We start from the raw sequence: 24,860 nt of genomic DNA, 5'->3' as shown, positions 1-24,860 counted from the left end.
TATACAGATAATATATATAGTTTATTATTTATTTATATTACTTATATTGTTAATCATAATTAAATATAACTAATAATGATACATTTAACAATATAAAAACTCTTATACTATTATTGTCATATATTTTATATTTTTCAAATGTTGAAAAGACATGGGACAATACAATTTATGATTACATTATACTATGTCGGCATGAAAATGAAAGAAAATATCATCACATATATTATATATATATATATAAATAAGGGATCATGTTTAACTATTTTGTATTACTTTATGTATTAGGAGATATGATTGACCAAAAAAATATTTAATTAATTATAATTTTAATTTAACTAAATTTTTTCAGCCGATCAGAAGTGAAAATAAGTGATACAAAAAGTGAAACAACAATTGTGTTCTCCTATTCCAAATTATGACAATGTGAATATATAGACCTATAGAGGCGTTCTACTTCTACGTGCCTTCCATGCCCAAGTTTTTTTCCTTGCTGCACGTATTCTTCGTCACCATTGACAAAAGGATAGAGTCTGGTTCAGGCCCACACGTACTGTGTGGTTAAGGTTATGGGACACTAAGATTTGAGTCTTACTCTACACATACTTTTGTTCACACCTCTAACATCTTCGGCTTCACTCACTTCTCGTCCGAAAATAACGAAACACATGATTTGTTATTACTCTCTTTGGCTACTATGTACATAGGCATTTATGTCTTCTTCCTCAACCGTTTTTAAATTTATTGGTAACGTTTTTATGATGTTGTCCTACAGCTTTTTAATTTCCTACCCAATCTAGCCACACCATTAGTATGAAATAAAATTGATCAAAATATACTTTCATACTTTAACAATATTATCTATCTATCTAGTAGAATGGATATACGTACATTTAATGTGAACAACAAGAAAAATCAATTTGTATGTAAATTAAAGACTTCGGGTAAATAAGAATTCCCGGGCAACACACTCTAAATTGATCTCTAATTTGATTGTTACTATATAAGTCATACTAATTTTGATTTCTGTTATTTGAACATCTAGAATACAATAAATTCATAAAAATGTATATTGATTGAGAATTGCTAGATGTTCCTAGTATATACTCATAATACTTGGTGATATAAATTTTAAATAAAAAGATCAATACTCCACTATCTCTAAAAATTTAAAAGGATTAAAAAGTTTATTTCCTTATAGTGGCTAGGAAACTATTTAAGAACATCTATTAGGAGGATCTATCGAGATGATACATATATTATCTAATTGTCATCAAACGCATAGATTAATTGACAAATAATTATAGATCTTGAATTCTGAGTTCACATAATGTAGTTATAACATATAATAAATTGCCTAGTAGTGAGAATAATCACGTGGTCTATTTAAAAAGTAAACTAACCAATTTAAAGTTTGTGTTTAACAATACTTCCAGTTTGTCATTTCTGTTGGTGTTTGAGAGTTTTATGATACATTGAACTTACATTAATTCCTTACACATAAGCTCTTAGGTCATAGTCATATATAAAATGTTAGGTAAGGAACAAAAGATAAGACAAAGTTAATTTATAACATTATTTAATAAAGCTTCAATGAAAAAACTAGCTAGTGATAACAAATTGATATTGATTTCTAGTGAGAAACCAAAGAAATAAAGTGATGTAAGAATCTTTTCCTACACGTTCACGAGCATCACAGAACGAGTAAGGAACACGTATATTTCTCTATCATCATTCACACAAGTCTTGAAAACCATCACCAAACCAAACACACCTTAATCATACCACTACAATTCACTTCATCACTTCACAACTATACTCTTTAGGTAATAATCGGAAAACACATTTATTCCCAAACTTGTTATCACTCTTTTTATAACAATGACTACTTCCCTTCTTCTTCTTCCAATTCTTCTTGCTATATTAACATTGTCACTACCGATGTTAGCGCTAGCTGACAACGGTAGCTGGCAGCTTCTACAGAAGAGCATAGGAATAGTCGCCATGCACATGCAACTACTACACAATGACCGTGTTGTTATTTACGACCGAACCGATTTTGGGCTCTCTAATTTATCTTTACCCAATGGAAGGTGTCGCCAAAACGATAAAGAGCTTGCTGTGAAAACGGACTGCACCGCTCACTCCGTTGAATACGACGTCACATCGAATAGGTTCCGAGCATTGTTTATCCAAACCAATGTTTGGTGCTCCTCCGGTTCAGTTTCACCTAATGGGACTTTGGTTCAGACCGGTGGTTTCAATGATGGAGAACGTAAAGTTAGGACTTATAGTCCTTGTTCTACATGTGACTGGCAAGAACTTGAAAATGGACTCGTTGCACGAAGATGGTAATATTTCTAATTGTGAGTTACAATCAACTATGGTTTCTTGTCTTGATAAAAACGGTATAGTTTATCATTCATGTGGACACTAGTTGTAAAGTTAGATCTATTTGTTTTGGTTTGGATTTGGATAGATATGGGTGGGACACGTCCCTGGTCAATCATAATTAAGCAAAATTGATAAAATTATAAATATTTAATTTTTTTAACTGACGTGACATAATATGATTGATCTGTGACAGGGTTTGGGACAACAGATCCTTGTCCATATGGGTGTAGGTTTATCTTATGAATCCGATCGAAAAGGCATAGAAAAAGTCCTATCAAATTAAAATTAGTTAGTTTAACCCATGTGCCCTTTTTTATTTTGTCATACTTCTTTCCAGTCCAAAAATTTGTAATAAAGGGGATGAGGTAATGAATTAATGAAGAGTTGTTATTTTGCAAAAAAAAAATTACTGGAGCATTTTCGAATTTATATTCATTTTATGACACAATTTAATACAATTTAACAAGTTAGTTTAAGTCTACAAAATTGATTCAAAAATCATTTAAAAGTTATGTAATGGGAGACTCCAATCACTACTATAGGATTTCAGGGTTGTGGGAAGGATAGAGTCAATAAGTGAAACATAAGATTTTTAACCAAAATCTTATGGTAATAAATTATATATTTGTTTGTCACTTATTTAATCATTTCATTTTATACAACAGTCAATCATCTCATTTTATCCAAAGTGAACAACGTAGATCCATAAATTAATATTTTTGGCTGAAAGTGTTTTGTAAGAATAGCTCAAGCCCATCACTCAAAACCAACTAATTTTGAGTATATGAACTCGTCTACCTATTTATAATTTTGTCTTATATCAAATAATATCTATAAAGTTTGTTATTTACCCTCTCTCCCTCTACTTTACAACTATGATCTCTTCACATTTTTCTTCTAGGTACGCCACCAATCACAAGCTACCGGACGGTGGTCAAATAATAATCGGCGGAAGAAGACAATTCAACTACGAGTTTTACCCCAAAACTGAAGCCACAGCCAAAAACACTTATAGTTTACCCTTTTTGGTTCAAACAAGTGAACCTAGAACAGAAAACAACCTATACCCTTTTGTTTTCTTAAACGTGGATGGCAATCTTTTCATCTTCGCAAACAACAAAGCAATCTTATTCAACTATACTAACAATGTTGTCGTCAAAACATTCCCTCAGATTCCAGGTGGTGATCCTAGGTCTTATCCAAGTTCTGGTTCAGCTGTGTTATTACCATTAAGGAATTTGCAAGGTGCAATTTTGGAAGCTGAGGTTTTGGTTTGTGGTGGAGCTCCAAAAGGATCTTATGAACAAGCCTCAAAGGGTCATTTTATTGGAGCGTTGAATACTTGTGCTAGGGTTAAAGTAACTGATCAGAACCCAAATTGGGTTATGGAGACTATGCCGGGTGGTAGAGTTATGAGTGATATGGTGATGCTTCCTAATGGTAATGTTTTAATTGTTAATGGTGCAGGTTCAGGTACAGCTGGATGGACATTCGGGCGGAACCCGACTTTAAACCCGATTATTTATAAAACAAATAGTCCACTGGGGTCACGGTTTGAGTTGCAAAACCCATCTAGCATCCCTAGAATGTACCACTCTACAGCTGTTTTGGTTCGTGATGGAAGGGTAGGTTAAAACAACACTCTTATTTTGATATTCATATACCCAACAAGGATATATTCCTATCACGTTTTAGGATTATAGCATAAAGTTGTGGTATAAACATAAATGAGTGCTACAAAGATGTCATCTTTAATGTACATAAAACATTGTCGATGTGAAGTTTTTTTTAGAAAAAGTCAAATTAACATTGGTTCTATATTAAGAAATTAAGGACTTTTGTGATGTGAACTAATGTTCAGGGTTTTAGAAGAAATAAGTTTTTATAGAAAAACTATAAGAAACACATTGTTACCTCATGAAAAACTTGCTTATTTAACCATGTGACCCATTACCATACATTAAAACAAACTTTATCACTGAATCTTCACTTTTTTTATGCAGTGCTGAATCTTAACTAGTGCAGCCTTTCTTAAAATCTAATTTTATTATATTTAGAGATTAAATATTGTAAATATTATTTTCTCTTGTCTTCAATCCTAAAATTGAACTTTTTCAACAGGTACTAGTTGCTGGAAGCAATCCCAACGTCTATTACAATTTCACTAACGTGATATTTCCAACAGAGCTAAGTGTGGAAGCCTTTTCTCCTTCATATTTAGAACCTGGCTTTGACAATTTGCGACCAAGAATTATGTCTCCTACTTCACAATCTCAAATTATGTATGGTCAGATATTGGAGGTTCAGTTTCAGGTGAAAGGAACATTGTCTCAAAATTTAGTGTTGGTGACTATGTTATCGCCACCTTTTACCACACACTCTTATTCAATGAATCAAAGGTTGTTGGTGTTAGAGCCAAAGAGTGTGACAAATGTGAATGGAACACTGTACCAAGTTGTAGTCACCACACCTGGTTCACCTATTCTTGCACCACCTGGTTTTTATCTACTATTTGTGGTACACCAAGACATTCCTAGCGAGGGTATTTGGGTACATATACATTGATTTTCATGTGTTTCTTGTAAACATATATGTATTTGACTTTATTCGATTGATCTGTGACAGGGTTTGGGACAACAGATCCTTGTCCATATGGGTGTAGGTTTATCTTATGAATCCGATCGAAAAGGCATAGAAAAAGTCCTATCAAATTAAAATTAGTTAGTTTAACCCATGTGCCCTTTTTTATTTTGTCATACTTCTTTCCAGTCCAAAAATTTGTAATAAAGGGGATGAGGTAATGAATTAATGAAGAGTTGTTATTTTGCAAAAAAAAAATTACTGGAGCATTTTCGAATTTATATTCATTTTATGACACAATTTAATACAATTTAACAAGTTAGTTTAAGTCTACAAAATTGATTCAAAAATCATTTAAAAGTTATGTAATGGGAGACTCCAATCACTACTATAGGATTTCAGGGTTGTGGGAAGGATAGAGTCAATAAGTGAAACATAAGATTTTTAACCAAAATCTTATGGTAATAAATTATATATTTGTTTGTCACTTATTTAATCATTTCATTTTATACAACAGTCAATCATCTCATTTTATCCAAAGTGAACAACGTAGATCCATAAATTAATATTTTTGGCTGAAAGTGTTTTGTAAGAATAGCTCAAGCCCATCACTCAAAACCAACTAATTTTGAGTATATGAACTCGTCTACCTATTTATAATTTTGTCTTATATCAAATAATATCTATAAAGTTTGTTATTTACCCTCTCTCCCTCTACTTTACAACTATGATCTCTTCACATTTTTCTTCTAGGTACGCCACCAATCACAAGCTACCGGACGGTGGTCAAATAATAATCGGCGGAAGAAGACAATTCAACTACGAGTTTTACCCCAAAACTGAAGCCACAGCCAAAAACACTTATAGTTTACCCTTTTTGGTTCAAACAAGTGAACCTAGAACAGAAAACAACCTATACCCTTTTGTTTTCTTAAACGTGGATGGCAATCTTTTCATCTTCGCAAACAACAAAGCAATCTTATTCAACTATACTAACAATGTTGTCGTCAAAACATTCCCTCAGATTCCAGGTGGTGATCCTAGGTCTTATCCAAGTTCTGGTTCAGCTGTGTTATTACCATTAAGGAATTTGCAAGGTGCAATTTTGGAAGCTGAGGTTTTGGTTTGTGGTGGAGCTCCAAAAGGATCTTATGAACAAGCCTCAAAGGGTCATTTTATTGGAGCGTTGAATACTTGTGCTAGGGTTAAAGTAACTGATCAGAACCCAAATTGGGTTATGGAGACTATGCCGGGTGGTAGAGTTATGAGTGATATGGTGATGCTTCCTAATGGTAATGTTTTAATTGTTAATGGTGCAGGTTCAGGTACAGCTGGATGGACATTCGGGCGGAACCCGACTTTAAACCCGATTATTTATAAAACAAATAGTCCACTGGGGTCACGGTTTGAGTTGCAAAACCCATCTAGCATCCCTAGAATGTACCACTCTACAGCTGTTTTGGTTCGTGATGGAAGGGTAGGTTAAAACAACACTCTTATTTTGATATTCATATACCCAACAAGGATATATTCCTATCACGTTTTAGGATTATAGCATAAAGTTGTGGTATAAACATAAATGAGTGCTACAAAGATGTCATCTTTAATGTACATAAAACATTGTCGATGTGAAGTTTTTTTTAGAAAAAGTCAAATTAACATTGGTTCTATATTAAGAAATTAAGGACTTTTGTGATGTGAACTAATGTTCAGGGTTTTAGAAGAAATAAGTTTTTATAGAAAAACTATAAGAAACACATTGTTACCTCATGAAAAACTTGCTTATTTAACCATGTGACCCATTACCATACATTAAAACAAACTTTATCACTGAATCTTCACTTTTTTTATGCAGTGCTGAATCTTAACTAGTGCAGCCTTTCTTAAAATCTAATTTTATTATATTTAGAGATTAAATATTGTAAATATTATTTTCTCTTGTCTTCAATCCTAAAATTGAACTTTTTCAACAGGTACTAGTTGCTGGAAGCAATCCCAACGTCTATTACAATTTCACTAACGTGATATTTCCAACAGAGCTAAGTGTGGAAGCCTTTTCTCCTTCATATTTAGAACCTGGCTTTGACAATTTGCGACCAAGAATTATGTCTCCTACTTCACAATCTCAAATTATGTATGGTCAGATATTGGAGGTTCAGTTTCAGGTGAAAGGAACATTGTCTCAAAATTTAGTGTTGGTGACTATGTTATCGCCACCTTTTACCACACACTCTTATTCAATGAATCAAAGGTTGTTGGTGTTAGAGCCAAAGAGTGTGACAAATGTGAATGGAACACTGTACCAAGTTGTAGTCACCACACCTGGTTCACCTATTCTTGCACCACCTGGTTTTTATCTACTATTTGTGGTACACCAAGACATTCCTAGCGAGGGTATTTGGGTACATATACATTGATTTTCATGTGTTTCTTGTAAACATATATGTATTTGACTTTATTCATTATATTATTATTTTGACAAATATATAAGAATATGACAAGGGATACAGAGTGTTCTATGTCTTTATCCCCTCAATCAGTTTTGTTTCCTTCTTTTCCAATCAAAAACACTATTTTGGTCACGTCACGGGAATTGCTAACTTCATTTGTAAAATCAAGTGCAAATGTCACACAAACATAACACAATTCTCCTATATGGTTAAAAGTCACATGTTCCTAGCGCACGCATTTACAACCATGAAATAAATTTGCTCCAACCTTAAATAATTTACCTTTCTTCCTGTTTTCATCAATATTCTAAATCTTTATATGCTATTTTCAAATTTGGGCCCAATTTTTTAGTCTTCAGGAGAAGCAGTATTTTAATCTTCATGACAAGTTATTTCACATAAGGTTTTAGAGGAAGGAAAAGCAGAGGATCCAACATGAAACAGAGACATGGGACCGATCAGAACTTCTTATCAAACCAATTTTTAATCAAAATCAGAAGAGCACATGTAATATTGGGACCAGTCAGACCAATTGGAATCACTGAGTAAATCAATTTTTTTACATCTTTAATTGCATTCCAACCTAAATAAGTAACATTAACAAGTACATTCTATAATAATAAAATCTTCCCTATCTATTATTTCATTACGTAATACAGATAAATTTGGAACGAGTGATGTGAGACCGAACTGTATTTGATAATTCGACTAATTTAACTACTGACCGGACTTAAAAATAATTTTGGTTTACTATCCTAACCGAGTGAAGATAGAACTACTTTGAACCGTAGAAATTCCAGTCTAACGGTGTGAAACTCAATTCAACAAAATTAACCCAAGAAGTAAAGCGAACGGTTAAGTTAAAATTGAAAAAAATAAGACATCACTCTAATCATTTATTTTACTCAATCTACAAAAATAAAGAGGCCTTACTACAATATAATTATAAATTGTTATTAGTATGCAAACATTTACATTTACGTATAATTATATGCAAAATCATAAAATCAGATTAAAAAATTTAAACATTTAAATCAATTAAACACAATACAAGATTTCTTCGTGATGATCTACTCAAATTTCATAAATATTATTTAGAACAATATACAAGAAAATTATAATTTTTAAATTTTTTAGAATCAATCAATAGTAGAATTGTTAAGCAATAAGTCACTCCTTTGATCCTCTATATGAAACGACACATTCCCTAATATATATATCCAATAAAGTTTCATAACATAATTTAAAACATTGATATATATTTTTATAAATTATTCCAATTAAATAATATATACCGGACAATATATCATGAAAAATCCGCCATGACTGAAGACGAAGTATGTTAAGTTGTTAACTATTAATTTTTTAATATGAAGTCCAAATTGCACATGGAAAAATGTCTTTAGCTGTACTTAGAAAACACCAACTTATATTAAAAAAAACAATTGTTCCAGAAAGTAAGGCTTAATGACAACCATTGTTTCCTGATTTTAGTTGACAATTTTAGAGCATCTAAATTTTAAAAATGGGAGACATTATGTTTTATAATTCACGTATTGATGAAATATCGATGAATGAGTTAAAATAAAGTCCACCTATTTTAGGAAAAATCCAGCATGAAATAAACACAGATTCACCCGATGATATAACGCCGAACCCATTCTAATGTATTTTTTTTTCAATGCAACCGATTCACATAACTATCCAAGACAATTCAATCATTCAAACCCATTAATTTCAGAGATATAATATTCATTTTGAAGAGATACAATTCTTCAACCCAGTAATTTCATAGATGACATATAACTTCTTGTACAATAAGAATGTAAAGCACTTTGACTGAGATGTTGTATTTTTGAACCTGTCCACAAAAAGAGTTAATAAATGTGACAATAAAACGAACAATATTTCATAACTTCCGCTACTTGAAACAAACACCTTTATCACAATTACAATTGCCTAAGTGACAAGTGACTCTCTTTAAGCATATGAATCAATACGATTTAGTATTTTCCATAGAGAAACATTGATGACATGATACAAATTACACGTCTAAAATATAATTTGACAAAACTAAAAAATAAAACTCGATATAATTGGTCAAGCAAGAGAAAATTGTTGGAAATAATAATTGGCCAAGTGCTAGCAGATTCGATCCTTTACAGAATCATTATCTTCAACAAGGAAAACCAGCGGCAAAACTATATAACTACTGTTAAAAAATGACTCCATACCGTTGATGAGTAATTAACGAATTGTCAAATTTTAAAAACGAAGAACTAAATAAAAATGGTGTGATCAAAAGCCACGATTCAACAAACAGTGGGTGTCAGATTAAATATTTTCAGCACATATATTCTATGTCAGGGATAACTGTAAAAATATTTTTATCATCATCCAGAACACTGTTTGGGGAGGTCAACATTAAATCGGAAATTTTAACAGCACGAAAGAAAAACAACTTCCAAAAATAAAAAACAATGTTCTAAATCGGTTATAATAGCCTCAGACCGTCCTAGTTCAAAGGTTTCAACATTTAAATGCAACAATTTGCATTTCGGAAAGTCTCAATGTTGTCTTCATCATTGGCTACAATTATAAATATAACTATGCAAATATTAGTCCATAGGAAAACACAAATAAAAATACAGATTGTAAAAAAAACACGCAAATGGAGTAAAAATGAAAAGGATTATGCATCAGATCTTCCTATTCAAATGCAGAATCACAGAACTCAAAACAATGTTTGAGTACTCGGCAATTCGAAGATTCATCATTTGGCTGATTAAATTGAAAGCTTAAAGAGGAGAAAACACAAAAATGATAAAGAAGAAATGAGATTGGATAAAAGATGAACGGCGCATACAAATTAGGGTTTATCGTATTTTGAAGAAGGTGATATAGTTACCCATGTATTTATAGGACAACATAACGGGATTTGTTGATTTTGGAACTTAATCGGACGGTTGTGAACTGCGTATTCCAGTCTCCTTATTAGGTGGACCAAGTATTTGGGCCACACTCAGCCCAACCCGTCCTTATTATTTATGAATTAGGGCTAAAAATACATTGTCGCAATATTAAGACAAACCAAACCGGATGGTCCAATCAGTCAGATCACTAATCGAACATGAAAATGGTTTTGATTGTAGTCTTAATTGAATAAGTGGTTGGACTCTTTGAACCGGAGAAATTCTGGTTTAATCGTACTAAACAATAATAACTCGGGAAGTAAATTGGAAAATTCAATTAAAATTTAAAAAAATGGAACGCTGCTCTAATGTTTTATTTTACTTCGATCCAGAAAAGGATGGAGAGATGTTAGTTCAATATAATTATACCTAATTATTAATTATATAAAATTTTACATTTATATATAATTATATATTAACATATAAAATTATTAATTATATATTAAATTTTCTGGTCTGACTAGACAGTTTAATCGTTTAAACTTAATATGGAACATCTTCTGATCTAATGTCCAGCTCAGATTTCATAACATGGATTAAGACTTAAAATTGGGTTATTAATTAGAGAATGGATAAAATGTTTACATATTTAGAAGGATTATGTTATATGATTCTACTAAATCTCCATTAATTTTCATACTCATAAAAAATGACAATTATTAACCATCATTAATAAATAAATTATTATTTTATGATATATCACTTTCATATTGGTAGGAAAATTTAGTAACAATGTATATCATTTTTCTTGGATGACAAATGAAACAAAATCAAGAAAAAACAATATACAACCCCTCATTTATTTTTTGGTATCCTCACCTTTTTTGATAAGGAACTAATATCTTTCGGGGTTTATGACTGTCCCTTCCAACAAGTATCGATTAGAGGAATTGAACTTTTAACCTTATGGATATAGTGGAACCTTATATCATTATATGCATTGTTCGTAACATTCACTTATTTTTTGGTTTCCCACATGTATTATTGTACTAAAGGTAATTGTGTTCGAGTTGGGAACATTCACAGGTATGTGGGGCTAAATCTCCCAATGAGTATTTTTTTCCATCCACAATATTCAAACCTGAGACCTTGATTAAAATGAATCAAATATGTATCACTTGAATCAATACCCGTTGGCAAACCCTTCACTTATTTGACAAGTTATTTATACCCCTTGTCAAATAAGATTTTTTTTTACTAATATATTTTTAATTCTTTATTTAATTTGAGTTTTATATTTACTCCATCTAATAAATAATCTAATCAACTCATTTTATTTTCAAATGCTTGTTATGTTCACCATTTTTTGTAGACGTGGTCAAAACCACTAATAGAATCATGTGATATGGAAATGATATATTTATAATATATTGTGTGGCAAATGAAGAGAAAGACTCTATCATTTAGGGTTTTGTATTTTCTAGAAAATTTTATATTAACTAAGGGCATAATCAATTGGTTTGATTTTTTTGGTAGTTTGGGAACCGAATATAGGGGAATAATTCAATTTGGTTTATGTTCATTTTCACCATCAGAATTAAATTAAAGGGAATTGACCATGAACGCTTTGATTCGATTCGATTTATCGGTTCATTTTCTTAAAGAAATATGTTAATTTTGTGATGTAGTAATAGGTTTGATATTGTGTTATCTTTCATTGGTAGACTTATTTGTACTCAAATGTTATAAAAAAATGTTTAATTATTTTTGCTTATATAAGTTTACAAGAGAAGGTGAATCATACTATCATGAACAAAGTGTCATGTAATTGTTGTTTTTTTATTTGTTATGTGGTTTGGTTTGGCTCTCATGGTTTTGAATACTAAGGATTCATGAACCAAACTGATTGCAAACGACTTCTTACATAATTAATTAACTGAACTATAAAATTGAATCAAACCAATTTTGTTGGGTGTGAGTCAGTTTAATTTCATGAGTTTCGTGTTTCCATCTGGAACCAATGACATTACTAACATTAATCTCAGATCCTCTATCTACCAACAATATAACATCCACATGCTCCATTATACAGAACATTCACGTCTTATCTAGTCATTTTCATACCACTTCTTTTATAATCAAATGTAGAGGTGTAACAATTCACTTTGGATCAATTTTTGGTATAATTTAAGAACTGAGCCTAAAAGAATATGATCAGTTTAGTTCATTTAATGTTCAAATTTTGTGTAGAAACTAAATTGATCATGAAGTATATAGTTCGGTTCGGTTCCACAATTTACTTTTATTTTTAAAATAAGTGAAGTAGTACTTCAAATTACATTCCATAAGGCATTACTTGTCCATTTCAACCACAATTTTAGCTAACAAAATAGGATACATACTCCAAAATTTAAAATACAATTTATATGCATAATTGCATAACACAAAACAAAATAAGCCATATCCATAAATTGGCAAAAGACTAGTATAATAAAAATGATATAATAGTAAAATGTCAACATAATGTTATTATGTGCTTGGTTATCATCCTAATAGCGTCAAATTAGTATATGTTCTTACTATTTAAATTGTCTAAAATATAAAACGATGGATCACTTATATAACATCTAAAGTGCAATATCATCATAGATCTTCCATGATAATAAACATTTGTTTTTGGGAAGAAATTAACAAAGATTAGAGAAATGATACAAAGTTTGAAGGTAACTATAGTTAAAAGGAAAAAAATCTATATATTCATAATGTATCGGTTCTATACACTATTACTGTATTATTCACCATTCATATTTAATTATGATTGACTCTTTAAAAACAGTAATTCAAATAAATGATAGATAATATACTAATTGTATATAAACCTTTACACTAATAATATATATTACATTAATAGTTAAAACCTTTTTGAGCAAACACCTCATGATAAAAGAGGACCTTTAATTACTAATATATTTATTACTATTGTAAGGTATACTAATTATTAATATATGGACAATTATACTTCATAATAATAAGAGTGTATATCAATTCTAAACATGTTTGATATTTTTATTTAAGTTTTCTAATGTAAAAATTTCAAATCAAATTAATAATCATGATTGAAGAGTAAAAAAATGAAAGCATTGAAAAATTGTACACAAATCAACTTTCTATAATATTTTATCACTGATAATTGTAAACGCGTCTTACCTACTGAAACAAAAAATGTAATAATATTGCTAAAGCAAGTTGCCATATGAAGTGGAGTTACCTAACCTATTTCGATTTGGAATCATTACATGATTATTAGCATACAAAATTAATCTATAGAAAAAAGCGCAGACAAAAAAGAAAAGAAAAGAAAATAACCGCGTCAAAACAATATTCATCTCATTACATTATCAATTTTATCATAGAAAATAACAAATGACTTAGAAACACACAACCACATCATCATCTTCATCCTCCAAAGACAACACTTTTCAACTCATAATATTGTTCCTCTAAATATTCCTTCAATCATCACCGTTTGATTTGCTTACTTGTTTGACTCTCACACCCCACACAAACTCAAAAACACACACTCTCTTCATTCTAACGCTTACCCATCTTTGGTGTTTTCATAAAGTTTCAGTCTTTCTCACCCTCCTGCTACAAAGATCGGTTTTTCCCCCTTATGACCAGGTAAAGAAGATACCCTGTTCAGTTTTTATTGTTATTATTATTTTATTTAGTGTAATCTTTTATATTTTCCATTCATATTTTTTGCAATTGTATTAAACAATACCAACTGAGTTTCAGGGATTTAGGTTTTTTCTTCTTCTTCTTCTTCTTCACGTTAATGTTTTCATTATTTTGATTTACCAATGTTTTGTGCTTATGATTAATTGGTTGATAGTTCTGAGCATTGTAGTTGAGTCAATGGAAGGTGATCAAAAAACTAGTTTTGGGACACCCTCAGGAGCAGTTTCTAGACCAACAAACCGTTTTAATGCTCTCAATCAAATGGGTATTCCACCATCTCACCCGAATACTAATATTTCGCCTTCGAGTTCAAACCCTTATTCCCAATTTATGGCCTCACAACCCCAGAGATTGCGTTCTCCGAATCCGAGCCACGGGACAGGGTCATCATCCCATTCTAGGTCTTTGTCTCAACCCTCATTTTTCTCTTTGGATTCCTTGCCCCCTTTGAGTCCTTCGCCTTATCAAACATCAAGTGCTGGCACTACATTTGTTGAATCGCTTGCAGCAAGTGTGTCTATGGAGGAAAGCTTGGGTAATGCGCCTTCTGTGCCTGTTAACCGCGGCCATCCTATTCAGCTTGGTCATAGTCTTCCTCCTCGTAAGGGACACAGGCGTTCGAGCAGTGATTCTCCTTTAGGAATCTCTGATTATATTCAGTCCATTCCTCAGTTTGTTTCATCTGGTGTTTGGAATGATGATGACAATTTGGTTTCAAGAGGAGAAAGCTCGGGTTTTGAGAAGGAGAAGAAACCGGTCCAGTTAGTCTTAAAGGTGCCGAACAAGGATGTGGGCTGTATTGATGGCTTTAGTGGAGAAATAGGGAATGCAAGGAAAGAGGATTCACTGGATGATTTATTTAGTGCGTACATGAATTTGGACAACATTAATAATATCGGGTTTTCAATGGAAGATAAGGATATGGATAGCAAAACAAGTGGTTCCAAGACAGTTGAAAGCAGTGACAATGAAGTTGAGAGTCGTGCTAAGGGGAAAACCACCGGTGCTCGGGGGGCCAGTTCAAGCTGTTCTGAAGAACGAAAGGAAGGAGTGAAGAGGAGTTTGAATGGAGATATTGCACCTGGTGCCCGGCACAGGAGAAGTTTTTCATTGGATAGTTCCATTGGAAATTTTCGTATTGAAGATGGATCACCTAAGCTTCCTCCTTTGCAAAATCAAGTTGGTCAACATTCGCCTAGCAATTCAATAGACGGTAAAACATCTGAAACCAGCATGGAGTTTGGAAACAGCGAGTTCAGCTCCGAGGAGCTAAAGAAAATAATGGAAAATGATAAGCTTGCTGAAATTGCCATGTCTGATCCCAAGCGCGCAAAAAGGTAATACATTTTATTCTCTTTGCCTTTTTCACTGTCAAATTCTTGTGGAAAAAACTAAAGCAATAATAATTCGTTGTACTGACTATCTTTTATATACCTGGCTAGGATTTTGGCTAATCGTCTATCAGCTGCACGTTCAAAAGAGCGGAAGACACGATACATTTCTGAATTGGAGCACAAAGTGCAAACTCTTCAGGCAGAGACAACTACATTGTCTACCAAGTTTACCAAATTACAGGTGTGTATTGTATAAGATGAGTTTATATTTCCTTTTATTCAGTTTCTCAGCTACATTTTAGTGTGATGAATCATGTATCCTACTATTCATCCATTCTTCTTTTCCTGTTTTTTATTTTATTTTTGTTTGTCTCCAGATGGATACTGCAGAGCTTAAAAGTCAGAATAATGAGTACAAATTGAGGCTTCATGCCATGGAACAACAGTCTCAACTGAAAGATGGTATACATAAATACTATAACTTCCATATATTTGATGTAGATATTTAATGAAAAATGGTAAAAAACTGAAGATGGTCATCATCATTACCACCCAAATTGTAATGCCTCCAAGCTTTCGCTGCTGATCCCCCTCCATGTCATTCTCATCTGTGGCTTCATTACTACTTAGTAGTTGTCATTATTCTCTCTTGTTTGATTTTATTTATGAAAAAGTTTCTTGAAGTTCTAATTGTTATCGATTAATGACCACTTTCTGAATTTCTTTTATTTTTTCTTTATTCGTGGCTGCTTTTGACACAACACAACTTTAATCAAATATATGTAGGGAATGCAAGTGGGATACCCATTACTTCAGTTGATGTTTTTATTTTTTATGTTTCTGTGATTACAATCATGATCAAGATAATTATTGTTGTGTAATCCATACATTGAAAACTCGTATGCGATTAAACAGCTGGAACTTGTAAGCGGATATTTCTATTCCTCCCTCTTCCTTCTTCAAAAGTGCTATGCTCCCTTGTTTTTTGTGCTGGACATGAATATTTAGCTGCACGCCTGTGGAAGTCTAAGAACAGGAGTTTTGACTGTTCCCTTTATAGTATTGATTTTTGTTTTGAGGCTAAAGGAAATGGTGAAAGTAATGTACTCAATAGTGCATTTTGCTAGTATTTCTGCACTTTCTATATCTTCCAAGTGCAGGTTCCTCTCCTTTTATACACATGATTTTTAGAGTTCATAGTGTCGAATGCAGCATGCCACCTTTTCATTTCAACAGCTATGTAAATAGTTTGATTCTTATTTTGGCAGCTCTGAACGAGACTTTGGATGCTGAAGTCCGCCGTTTAAGGCGCACTGTCGCAGAACTTGGTGGGGAGTCCCTCCTCTCAAGTCGCATGGCTCAACAACTTGCTATTAACCAACAAATGTTCCAGTTACAGCAGCAACAGCAGGCCAGTCAGGTTAGACAATTTCAACAGCAGAACAACCATCCTCATCAAGAGACACAATCTCCGTCGCAGCCACAGCAGATTCAGCACAATACTGAATTACAATCCCAGAGACAGAATGGCAAAGCTACCGCTTACTGATACCGGGAAATCGGGGTAGCATTAGAATTGGCTGCTTCTGCTGAAACAAACTTGCGATGATATATATTTTGAAATGGAGGCATTGGCGTATAAGTTATAATCCATCATATATAATAAGCACTTAACTACATTATTTTGCCTATATAGAGGTTGGTTCATTTTAGCTATTTAGATTTTTATCTTCAATGTTTCACCCATATAAACTTGGGATATTATTTATTATATATTTTTTTATGTTAGTGGACCTAGGGGTCATATCATCATTAGTACAATCCCCTTGCCCTATTGAATGGGCTATCTTCTGGTATAAAATTCTTCAGACAGTTATTTATCTCACATGGTTCTTTTGTTAGTGGCTACAATCACTAGATTTCTTTAAGGGAGAACGAATTGAAGGTTATGTATTTCATTTTGCTTGTTTCATCGCAGATCTGGTTAGTTATTTGGGGCAGAAGGGGCTATGTTCTTTGTGCTCTTTGCCAAGTAAAGGGTCTTGGTATGCGATTCATTTGGCTATGTCGTATGACATTGGGACATAGAGGTAATGAGAAAGCTTGAGCCTCATTAAGCAACACATGCAATGTACTACTACTCCTCTGGTCATCCACTCCCTAACTTATCTTCCTCATAATCATACCTTTTCCCTAAAGCTATGCCACAAATCAAAGCTTTTTGTGAAAGATGTCAATGTTTCACTCAAGTTTATAACTTTATCCAAACCACCATCATGTTGTGATTGTTTCTTAATCAATTTGATAACCCCATCTTTGCGAACCGGATGAAAGGAATGGACACGTCGAAGGCTAAAAAAATGGACTCATAATTTCTCCATTTCATTCCAATAAGGACTAAAGGGTACAAAAACTATGTTGAAGCCACTGTAAGACTATTTCTTAGGTTTAGGAAGGGTAGTCTACTTGCAAACTTAAGGTCTTGGGTTTTCTAAACTTTAGTAGCCATTTTTTGATGAGGAAACTACTAAGGTCACGGATGTTTTAAATTGTGGCCAGAGTTATAATGATTGTGTTCATTGCATTATGAATTTTTATCATTAAAAAATATTTTTGAATTTGATGTGACTCATGTGGTTGCGTATAATCTGATGTAGTTGCATCAATGTGATTTAGTGTCATACTATAATTATAGTGGATGCAGTTGTGATAGTCATCGCAACGATAATATTGGGACCGTATCATATGAAACAATCCACAATTAAACCAATGGTTGAGAATGAGCCTAGGCTCAAGGACATGAGAGGACCATATTTGTTGGATAGTTGGCTTAGACAATTGATGTAGGAATGATGTATTAGTTGTTGGAGATTGGCAATGAGAGTCAGAGCTGGAGGACCTGGTGGAAGATGTGCTTTTGGTCTCTACTTGTTTTGTGGATAGTGAATAGAAGAATAGATAATAAAGAACAAGCACCATCTTGATGTAGGCAGAGGCGGATGATTATAGGGGCAGGTGGGGGCTGCTGCCCCCTGAATTTTTGCAGGAACATATTTGTTATTCCACAAAATATGCCAATCCATGTGATACTTGAAAAATACTTAATTATTAAATTTTTAAATTATAAAATACATTTTCTCAACCAATCATAACAATAACAAGTGACACATAGATTAATACATTTTTTTGAAACAACACGTACACTCACTTACCTATGCCCAAACATATTTTTATGAAGTAAATCATTGAAGCTCACATTCCTTTAATTTCTACCTTGATAAATAAATGTAGTCTAACTTGTTTGTCATTCTAAAATTTATACATAAATGGATCTAATTCTTTTACACATGTAGATGATGATGTTGCTTATAATATATGACTTCATTTGAGTTCGAAAATACTTTACACATAATGAAAGAGATTATGTATGTATTGATAATATATATCATAAAAATTCATTTAATATTAATAATATATGTATTTTTGTCCAACAATTATATGCTATAGATTTTAATGAGCAAGAGAGAAGATTATTTTGAGATGTCAATTTCAACATTTTATTCTTGGTGTTATTAAGTCATTCAAGTTTGAAAAACTCTCAACCATATGTTGTTAGTCAGGTCTTGTTTTATCAAATTGTTCGTCTTATCTTAACTATTGTGGTTCAGCTAACATAAATATCATTTTCAATGATGAAAACAACCAAACAAAATTAGGTAGGAAAATAGAAGATGAATTTATTGCACACAACATAGTGGTTAATATTGAAAAGGAAATAAATGAAAATTTTACCACATATACAATTAATTAACGTGTAATTAAATATTATTGCCCATCCTAACGTTTAAGTTAAGATGCCACCGGATGTAGGCATACATATTTGAACCTTATCTTCCAAATTTATAGAAGAAAAAAGTTATTCAAAAAGTTTTATATTTTATTTTGGATTTTCTTCATATCAGTTTTCAAGGAGTTTAGGAAATAAATCAAACACCGAAACTTTATTACAAAGTTAAGTATTTAATACATAATAAAATAGATTTAGTTTTTAATATACGTACATTGGTATATACGAGAACCAGACTATGCAAATTTTGTTTTTATACTAATAATATATAAAGGGGAGAGATCGACTTATTCAAAGAGTAAGTTTTTTAAATTTATTATCCATCGTAGACATCAATTATAAGAAAATCCAATAATTTAAATTAATGAATAGATCTAAACCATTAGATTTTCCTAAAATTGATGTAACGTGGATAAGTTTCTTACGGTACAAATCTCCACTAATATATAAAATTATACTAAATAATTGAACATTGCAATTTTCTAGCAAAGTGGCTAGTATGATGTTGTGTTTTGTAGTCAAACAATCAACCAGTAAGAATGGGATTTAATAGTTATTTATTATTACTATCACTATTTAGTATTTGACTTGTAAAGTAAAATATTAAATCACATAATTTTTTGTATTCAACAATCATAACTTGGTTTACTGTACATTAACTAATTAAAGCTCAAATTTAATAGCCGAAAGAGTGCAATTTAAAAATGTGAGATGTTTTTCTTTGCTCTGCATTATCCGTCAAAGTCCCCAACGCTCAACGGAGCTTACAAGAAAGGTTCCTATTTCCTAATAATGATTGTCATTGTCATATCTATAAAACTTTGACATTTCGGATAATCATAAATATATGCAATTGATACGGTCATAATTATGGTTAGGACTTAAGAGTTAAGACCATTATCCCAAAGCTTTAACTTATTCGCTCTTATAAATTATAATGGCAGTGAGCATAGTTTAAATTTAGAGAAAGGACCTAATCTATCTATCTATTATCTATATAACAAAAAAACTCATTATTGACACATATTATTATCTCCTTAACTTAAGCTTATTGCCATGTCATCATTGACAATTGTCACAATTTCCTTAATTTTTCCCCTCCAAAATGCCCACATATTCTTATAATGAACTTTCACACACTATATCTTTATTCTACTATCTTAATATAAATATATGTGAGAATATATGGTCTAAAGAATAGTCTATTTTCATCAAATTAATCTTTCATTTCTCTACTCTTATTTCATTTCAATTTACTTCTTAGTATTCTTCTCTATTCTTATTTCAATTTACTTTTTAATCTTCTCTTCTTTTGAAACTCACAAATTACTTCTCCTACATTTTTTTATTTTTATTAGACATGTCTAATCTTTTCCATCATCAAACGATGTATGATTTTCATCAAATTAATCTTTCATTTCTCTACTCTTATTTCATTTCAATTTACTTCTTAATTTTATTCTTTATTCTTATTTCAATTTACTTCTTAATCTTCTCTTCTTTTGAAACTCACAAACTACTTTTCCTACATTTTTTTATTTTGATTAGACAGGTCTAATCTATTCCATCATCAAACGAGTTATGATTTTATAGTCATTTCACTTTTTTATTACTTCATCATTCATGCATTATCTACCGAGATGTTCATTGATAGATATAATTTTATTTCATATTTTACCAATCAAAGAGATAAAAACCTTAAAAAAACTGATATAATTTTGAACATATTTTGATTCTTACAACTATCATTTGGGTTTATCCACACTTACTAAAGTTCTAGATCCGATCCAAAACATGTTTCACTGTTGAATCCATTTTCATCATCACGGATCCTGATAAGCCATTTTGTCATTTTTTATTATGACTTTCTTCTATATTATTTGGAAGTTTCAAATTGTATAATTTTCATATTATGCATATTCAATTTCATATTATGTATAATTGATTATGATAATTAATTGATTTAATTTATATTTTGATTAAATTATTTATGATTCGCTAATTTTAAGCAATGTTCATTATGTATATAAATTTGCATAACTATAAATAATAAATTTGCAAAAACTTAATAATGAGGCTACAAATATATGGTCAAAATTGTCTTACTCTTTTCAATTAGTCATATAATGAGTTATTATATTACAATTAATAAGGAAATATGTTTATATTCTAACTCTCTCAAAAAATAACTGACAATGAATTTATTTCAAAATAATGATTTTAATAGTAATTATTAAAAAAGATCTTAAAACGTTTGCAATTAATATTAACATATTCAATTTCATATTATGTATAATTGATTATGATAACTAATTGATTTGATTTGTATTTTGATTAAATTATTTATGATTCGCTAATCTTAATCAATGTTCATTATGAATATAAATTTGCATAACTGTGAATAATAAATTTGCAAAAACTTAATAATGAGACTACAAATATATGGTCAAAACTGTTCTCTTTTCAATTAGTCATATAATGAGTTATGATATTATAATTAATAAGGAAATATGTTGATATTCTAACTCCCTTAAAAAAATTGACAATGAATTTATTTCAAAATAATGATTTTAATACTAATTATTAAAAAAAGATCTTAAAACGTTTGCAATTAATATTAACATATTCAATTTCATATTATGTATAATTGATTATGATAATTAATTGATTTGATTTATATTTTGATTAAATTATTTATGATTCGCTAATTTTAAGCAATGCTCATTATTGATATAAATTTGCATAACTTTAAATAATAAATTTGCGAAACTTAATAATGAGGCTACAAATATATGGTCGAAACTGTCTTCCTCTTTTCAACTAGTCATATAATGAGTTATGATATTACAATTAATAATGAAATATGTTATATTCTAACTCCCTTAAAAAATATTTGACAATAAATTTTTTTCAAAATAATAATTTTAATATACTAATTATTAAAAAAGCTCATTATTGACATATGTCATCATCTCTTTAACTTATCTTTGCCATGTTATTATGGATATAAATTCAATCTTATTAAAACATTCTCAATTACTATCATCTAATTATTTTTAAATTTTAAATTTTAAAACGCTAAATATAATATATAGTAATTGCATATTTAAATAGTAAATCTTAAAACGTTCTCAATTAATAATATTTAATAATTTTTTAATACTTGAATAAGAGGAATTCATTGTTACTATTAATATAATGAGTTATGGTATATAGTTATTAAGGAAAAATATATTGATATTCTACCTCGCTTAAAAAATAATAGACAATAAATTTAGTTCAAAATAATCATTTGTAATACTAATTATTTAAATAGATCTTAAAACGTTTTCAATTAATATTATTTAATTATTTTTAAAACTCGAATAGTAGGAATTCAATCTTATTAAAACATTCTCAATTAATATCATGTTATCATTTTTTAAATTTAAAACGATAAATAAGTTATGTCGTAATTATATATTTAGATAGTAGATCTTAAAATGTTCTCAATTGATATCATTTAATCATTTTTTAAAACTTAAATCAGAGGAATCTATTGTTACTATTAATAAAATGAGTTATGATATTAATATTAATAAGGAAATTTGTTCATAGAATGAATCTATTGTTACTATTAATAAAATAAGTTATGATATTAAAATTAAATAATATTCTATTTCGCTTAAAAAATAGATAATGAATTTATTTCAAAATAATCATTTTTAATATTATTTATTTAAAAAGATCTTAAAACCTTTTCAATTAATATTATCTTATATATTTTTATTTTATCATTCGGCTCTGTTTCAAAATATTATCTTTTATTTTGTCTGAGAAATATAACTAATATCGTTTATTGAAGTTCAGTACTTTTATTGATAAAAATGTTATCATTTTATAAAACTCGACTTGCATCAGTAATATGGGTGAAACATGTTATCTTAATAATGCGAATGTATGAGTAACTATAACATATGTATTTGAACCATTAAATATATGAGTCACATGTTTCTTAACAATATGAATGCACATATAATATGTACATTCTTAACCATGCGGCAAAAATTACAACCCGTGCAACTTGCTGGTATAATATATAAAAGGAAGACACGCAAGACGGACTTGAAAGGTAAACGAATAAGCTAGATTTAAGGAGTGTGTTGAGGTCCGTGTTTTTTAACAGCAGAAGAGAGAGAAACAGAGAGTGAAGTGTGAGAAGGGAAGAGCTATGGGGAAATCTAACTCCTGCTTCAAATTAATCGTATGTGGCTCTAATTCTGCCGAAAAAGATGGTTACCAAGAATTAGATACCGAGGTAAATAAGATACTATGTTCCACAAACTTATCATTTGTGTTTTTTTGCTGTGATATACTATTTGTGTCATTGTGATGTAAGAAAAATGGTTCTCTTATGCTTTCTACATTGATGAATTAGTATGCTCATTCATGTGTTATTTCATATATTATTGTTAGGATAAGTTGAATTTAGAAGAGTAAAGTATTGCCAACTTGAAGTGTAGTTTTTTTCTTTTTATTCACAGTGATCCTTCATTTCATGAGTAGTAATGAATGTTTTGGATTTGTTTTCCTATATAGAAAATTATGATATTTGTTTCTCGTTTTGAAATTGAAAATCTGTTTATTACCATTGCTGGAAAATGATTCCAAATCTGACTTATATGAATTATGTTTGGAACTACAACTATATCAGAACCTTCTCCAATGTGTCTTTTGTAACAATATAATATATCCTCTTCAATTAGAGACTAACTCTATAATTTCCTTCTGTTTCTAATTTCATGTTTGCTGTGCAAATCTGGAACAATATGGTTTGGAATAAAATGACCATTCTTGTTTTAATGTTTGGTTCCACTAGAATGGAAGTCGTTTCATTAGGATTGAAATTGCATTCCATTCCATTCTTTTATTTATGACCTTGAATCAGTATATAAATGGAGCTAGGAATGAAGTCAATGTTCATGAATGTATAACACAAAAATGATAGTAGGCTTTTTAAGTCACAAACTCACAATGGCATAAAAATTTGTACTCCTTAATTTTATTTAAGGAGATGTGTGCTTTACGCATATTTGTATAAATCTTTTCTAGCTAGCTGTATGAAGAGTCTGCGCCTCTGAGGTTTCATACCATTATACTCTTTCTAGTGTGCAGACATGTATAGAACAAGTTTGTTTTCCCAACTGATTTTTCTTATATGGTATTCCAGATCAAGGATTCTAACGACAAACATGGTTGGAGTTTCCGGAAGAGATATGAAAGGCATCATGTGCTTAGCAATACTGTGATAACAGAGACCTCGTCTTCTGTAAATAAGGAGAGTTCAGAATGTACAAGTATTAGTTGTCAACCACGGGCAGAATCTAATGTTGTAGAGAAGATTTACACAACAAATTTCTCAGATGAGAATTACCATTTGTCCTCGTTAGCAAGCTCTCAAATGTCAGAAACAGTTGTCACTAAAACTGAAAGGGAGGTGGATGTCAATAAATCAGAGTCGTTTGTTATCATTATCCAGGCTGCCATTAGAGGTTTCTTGGTATGTACTCCTTTTGAAATTTGCTAATTCGGTAAATCCAGAATTTTGCAAAAAGAAGAATAGTAA

General features: G+C 30.7%; 4 protein-coding genes across 5 annotated transcripts in view; all 4 read left to right on the top strand.

The window, feature by feature from the left end:
- On the top strand, window positions 1,638-4,979 carry LOC109358826 (aldehyde oxidase GLOX1-like). The gene is made up of 3 exons (XM_019603285.1): window positions 1,638-2,348; window positions 3,293-4,016; window positions 4,513-4,979. The coding sequence occupies exons 1-3, from the start codon at window positions 1,879-1,881 to the stop codon at window positions 4,954-4,956; spliced, it is 1,638 nt and encodes a 545-aa protein (XP_019458830.1). The 5' UTR covers window positions 1,638-1,878; the 3' UTR covers window positions 4,957-4,979.
- LOC109357941 (aldehyde oxidase GLOX1-like) lies at window positions 5,699-7,492 on the top strand. Its single transcript, XM_019601996.1, has 2 exons — window positions 5,699-6,448; window positions 6,945-7,492. The coding sequence occupies exons 1-2, from the start codon at window positions 5,699-5,701 to the stop codon at window positions 7,386-7,388; spliced, it is 1,194 nt and encodes a 397-aa protein (XP_019457541.1). The 3' UTR covers window positions 7,389-7,492.
- On the top strand, window positions 13,751-17,306 carry LOC109358674 (transcription factor RF2a-like). 2 transcript variants are annotated; one of them, XM_019603048.1, is made up of 5 exons: window positions 13,751-14,014; window positions 14,229-15,411; window positions 15,517-15,649; window positions 15,786-15,870; window positions 16,677-17,306. In XM_019603048.1, exons 2-5 carry the CDS (start codon window positions 14,252-14,254, stop codon window positions 16,955-16,957), a joined length of 1,659 nt encoding a protein of 552 aa, XP_019458593.1. In that variant the 5' UTR covers window positions 13,751-14,014; window positions 14,229-14,251; the 3' UTR covers window positions 16,958-17,306. The 2 variants fall into 2 exon arrangements, with proteins under 2 accessions (XP_019458593.1, XP_019458592.1); XM_019603047.1 differs by having other exon boundaries at window positions 13,752-14,014; window positions 14,244-15,411.
- Window positions 23,394-24,860, top strand: part of LOC109358624 (protein IQ-DOMAIN 32-like) — a 6,258-nt gene continuing 4,791 nt past the window's right edge. The window contains exons 1-2 of the mRNA XM_019602958.1: window positions 23,394-23,552; window positions 24,465-24,794. Of these exons, the coding sequence (XP_019458503.1) occupies window positions 23,466-23,552; window positions 24,465-24,794 (417 nt within the window). The 5' untranslated portion in view covers window positions 23,394-23,465. The remainder of the gene's footprint in view (window positions 23,553-24,464; window positions 24,795-24,860) is intronic.

Source organism: Lupinus angustifolius, chromosome LG10 (genome assembly GCF_001865875.1).
Source record: "Lupinus angustifolius cultivar Tanjil chromosome LG10, LupAngTanjil_v1.0, whole genome shotgun sequence".
NCBI lineage: Eukaryota > Viridiplantae > Streptophyta > Magnoliopsida > Fabales > Fabaceae > Lupinus > Lupinus angustifolius.
Note: the sequence above shows the minus strand (reverse complement) of the source record. Positions and strands in the feature narration are given on the sequence as shown.

What these genes read in the sequence shown, in the direction of transcription:
- LOC109357941 (XM_019601996.1), top strand. Translation starts at nt 5,699, where the DNA reads ATGATCTCTTCACATTTTTCTTCTAGGTACGCCACCAATCACAAGCTA. An exon ending in TTTTGGTTCGTGATGGAAGG is followed by an intron (nt 6,449 to 6,944) that starts GTAGGTTAAAAC and finishes CTTTTTCAACAG; the next exon opens with GTACTAGTTGCTGGAAGCAA.
- LOC109358826 (XM_019603285.1), top strand. Translation starts at nt 1,879, where the DNA reads ATGACTACTTCCCTTCTTCTTCTTCCAATTCTTCTTGCTATATTAACA. An exon ending in GGACTCGTTGCACGAAGATG is followed by an intron (nt 2,349 to 3,292) that starts GTAATATTTCTA and finishes TTTTTCTTCTAG; the next exon opens with GTACGCCACCAATCACAAGC. An exon ending in TTTTGGTTCGTGATGGAAGG is followed by an intron (nt 4,017 to 4,512) that starts GTAGGTTAAAAC and finishes CTTTTTCAACAG; the next exon opens with GTACTAGTTGCTGGAAGCAA.
- LOC109358674 (XM_019603048.1), top strand. Translation starts at nt 14,252, where the DNA reads ATGGAAGGTGATCAAAAAACTAGTTTTGGGACACCCTCAGGAGCAGTT. An exon ending in CCAAGTTTACCAAATTACAG is followed by an intron (nt 15,650 to 15,785) that starts GTGTGTATTGTA and finishes GTTTGTCTCCAG; the next exon opens with ATGGATACTGCAGAGCTTAA. An exon ending in ACAGTCTCAACTGAAAGATG is followed by an intron (nt 15,871 to 16,676) that starts GTATACATAAAT and finishes TTATTTTGGCAG; the next exon opens with CTCTGAACGAGACTTTGGAT.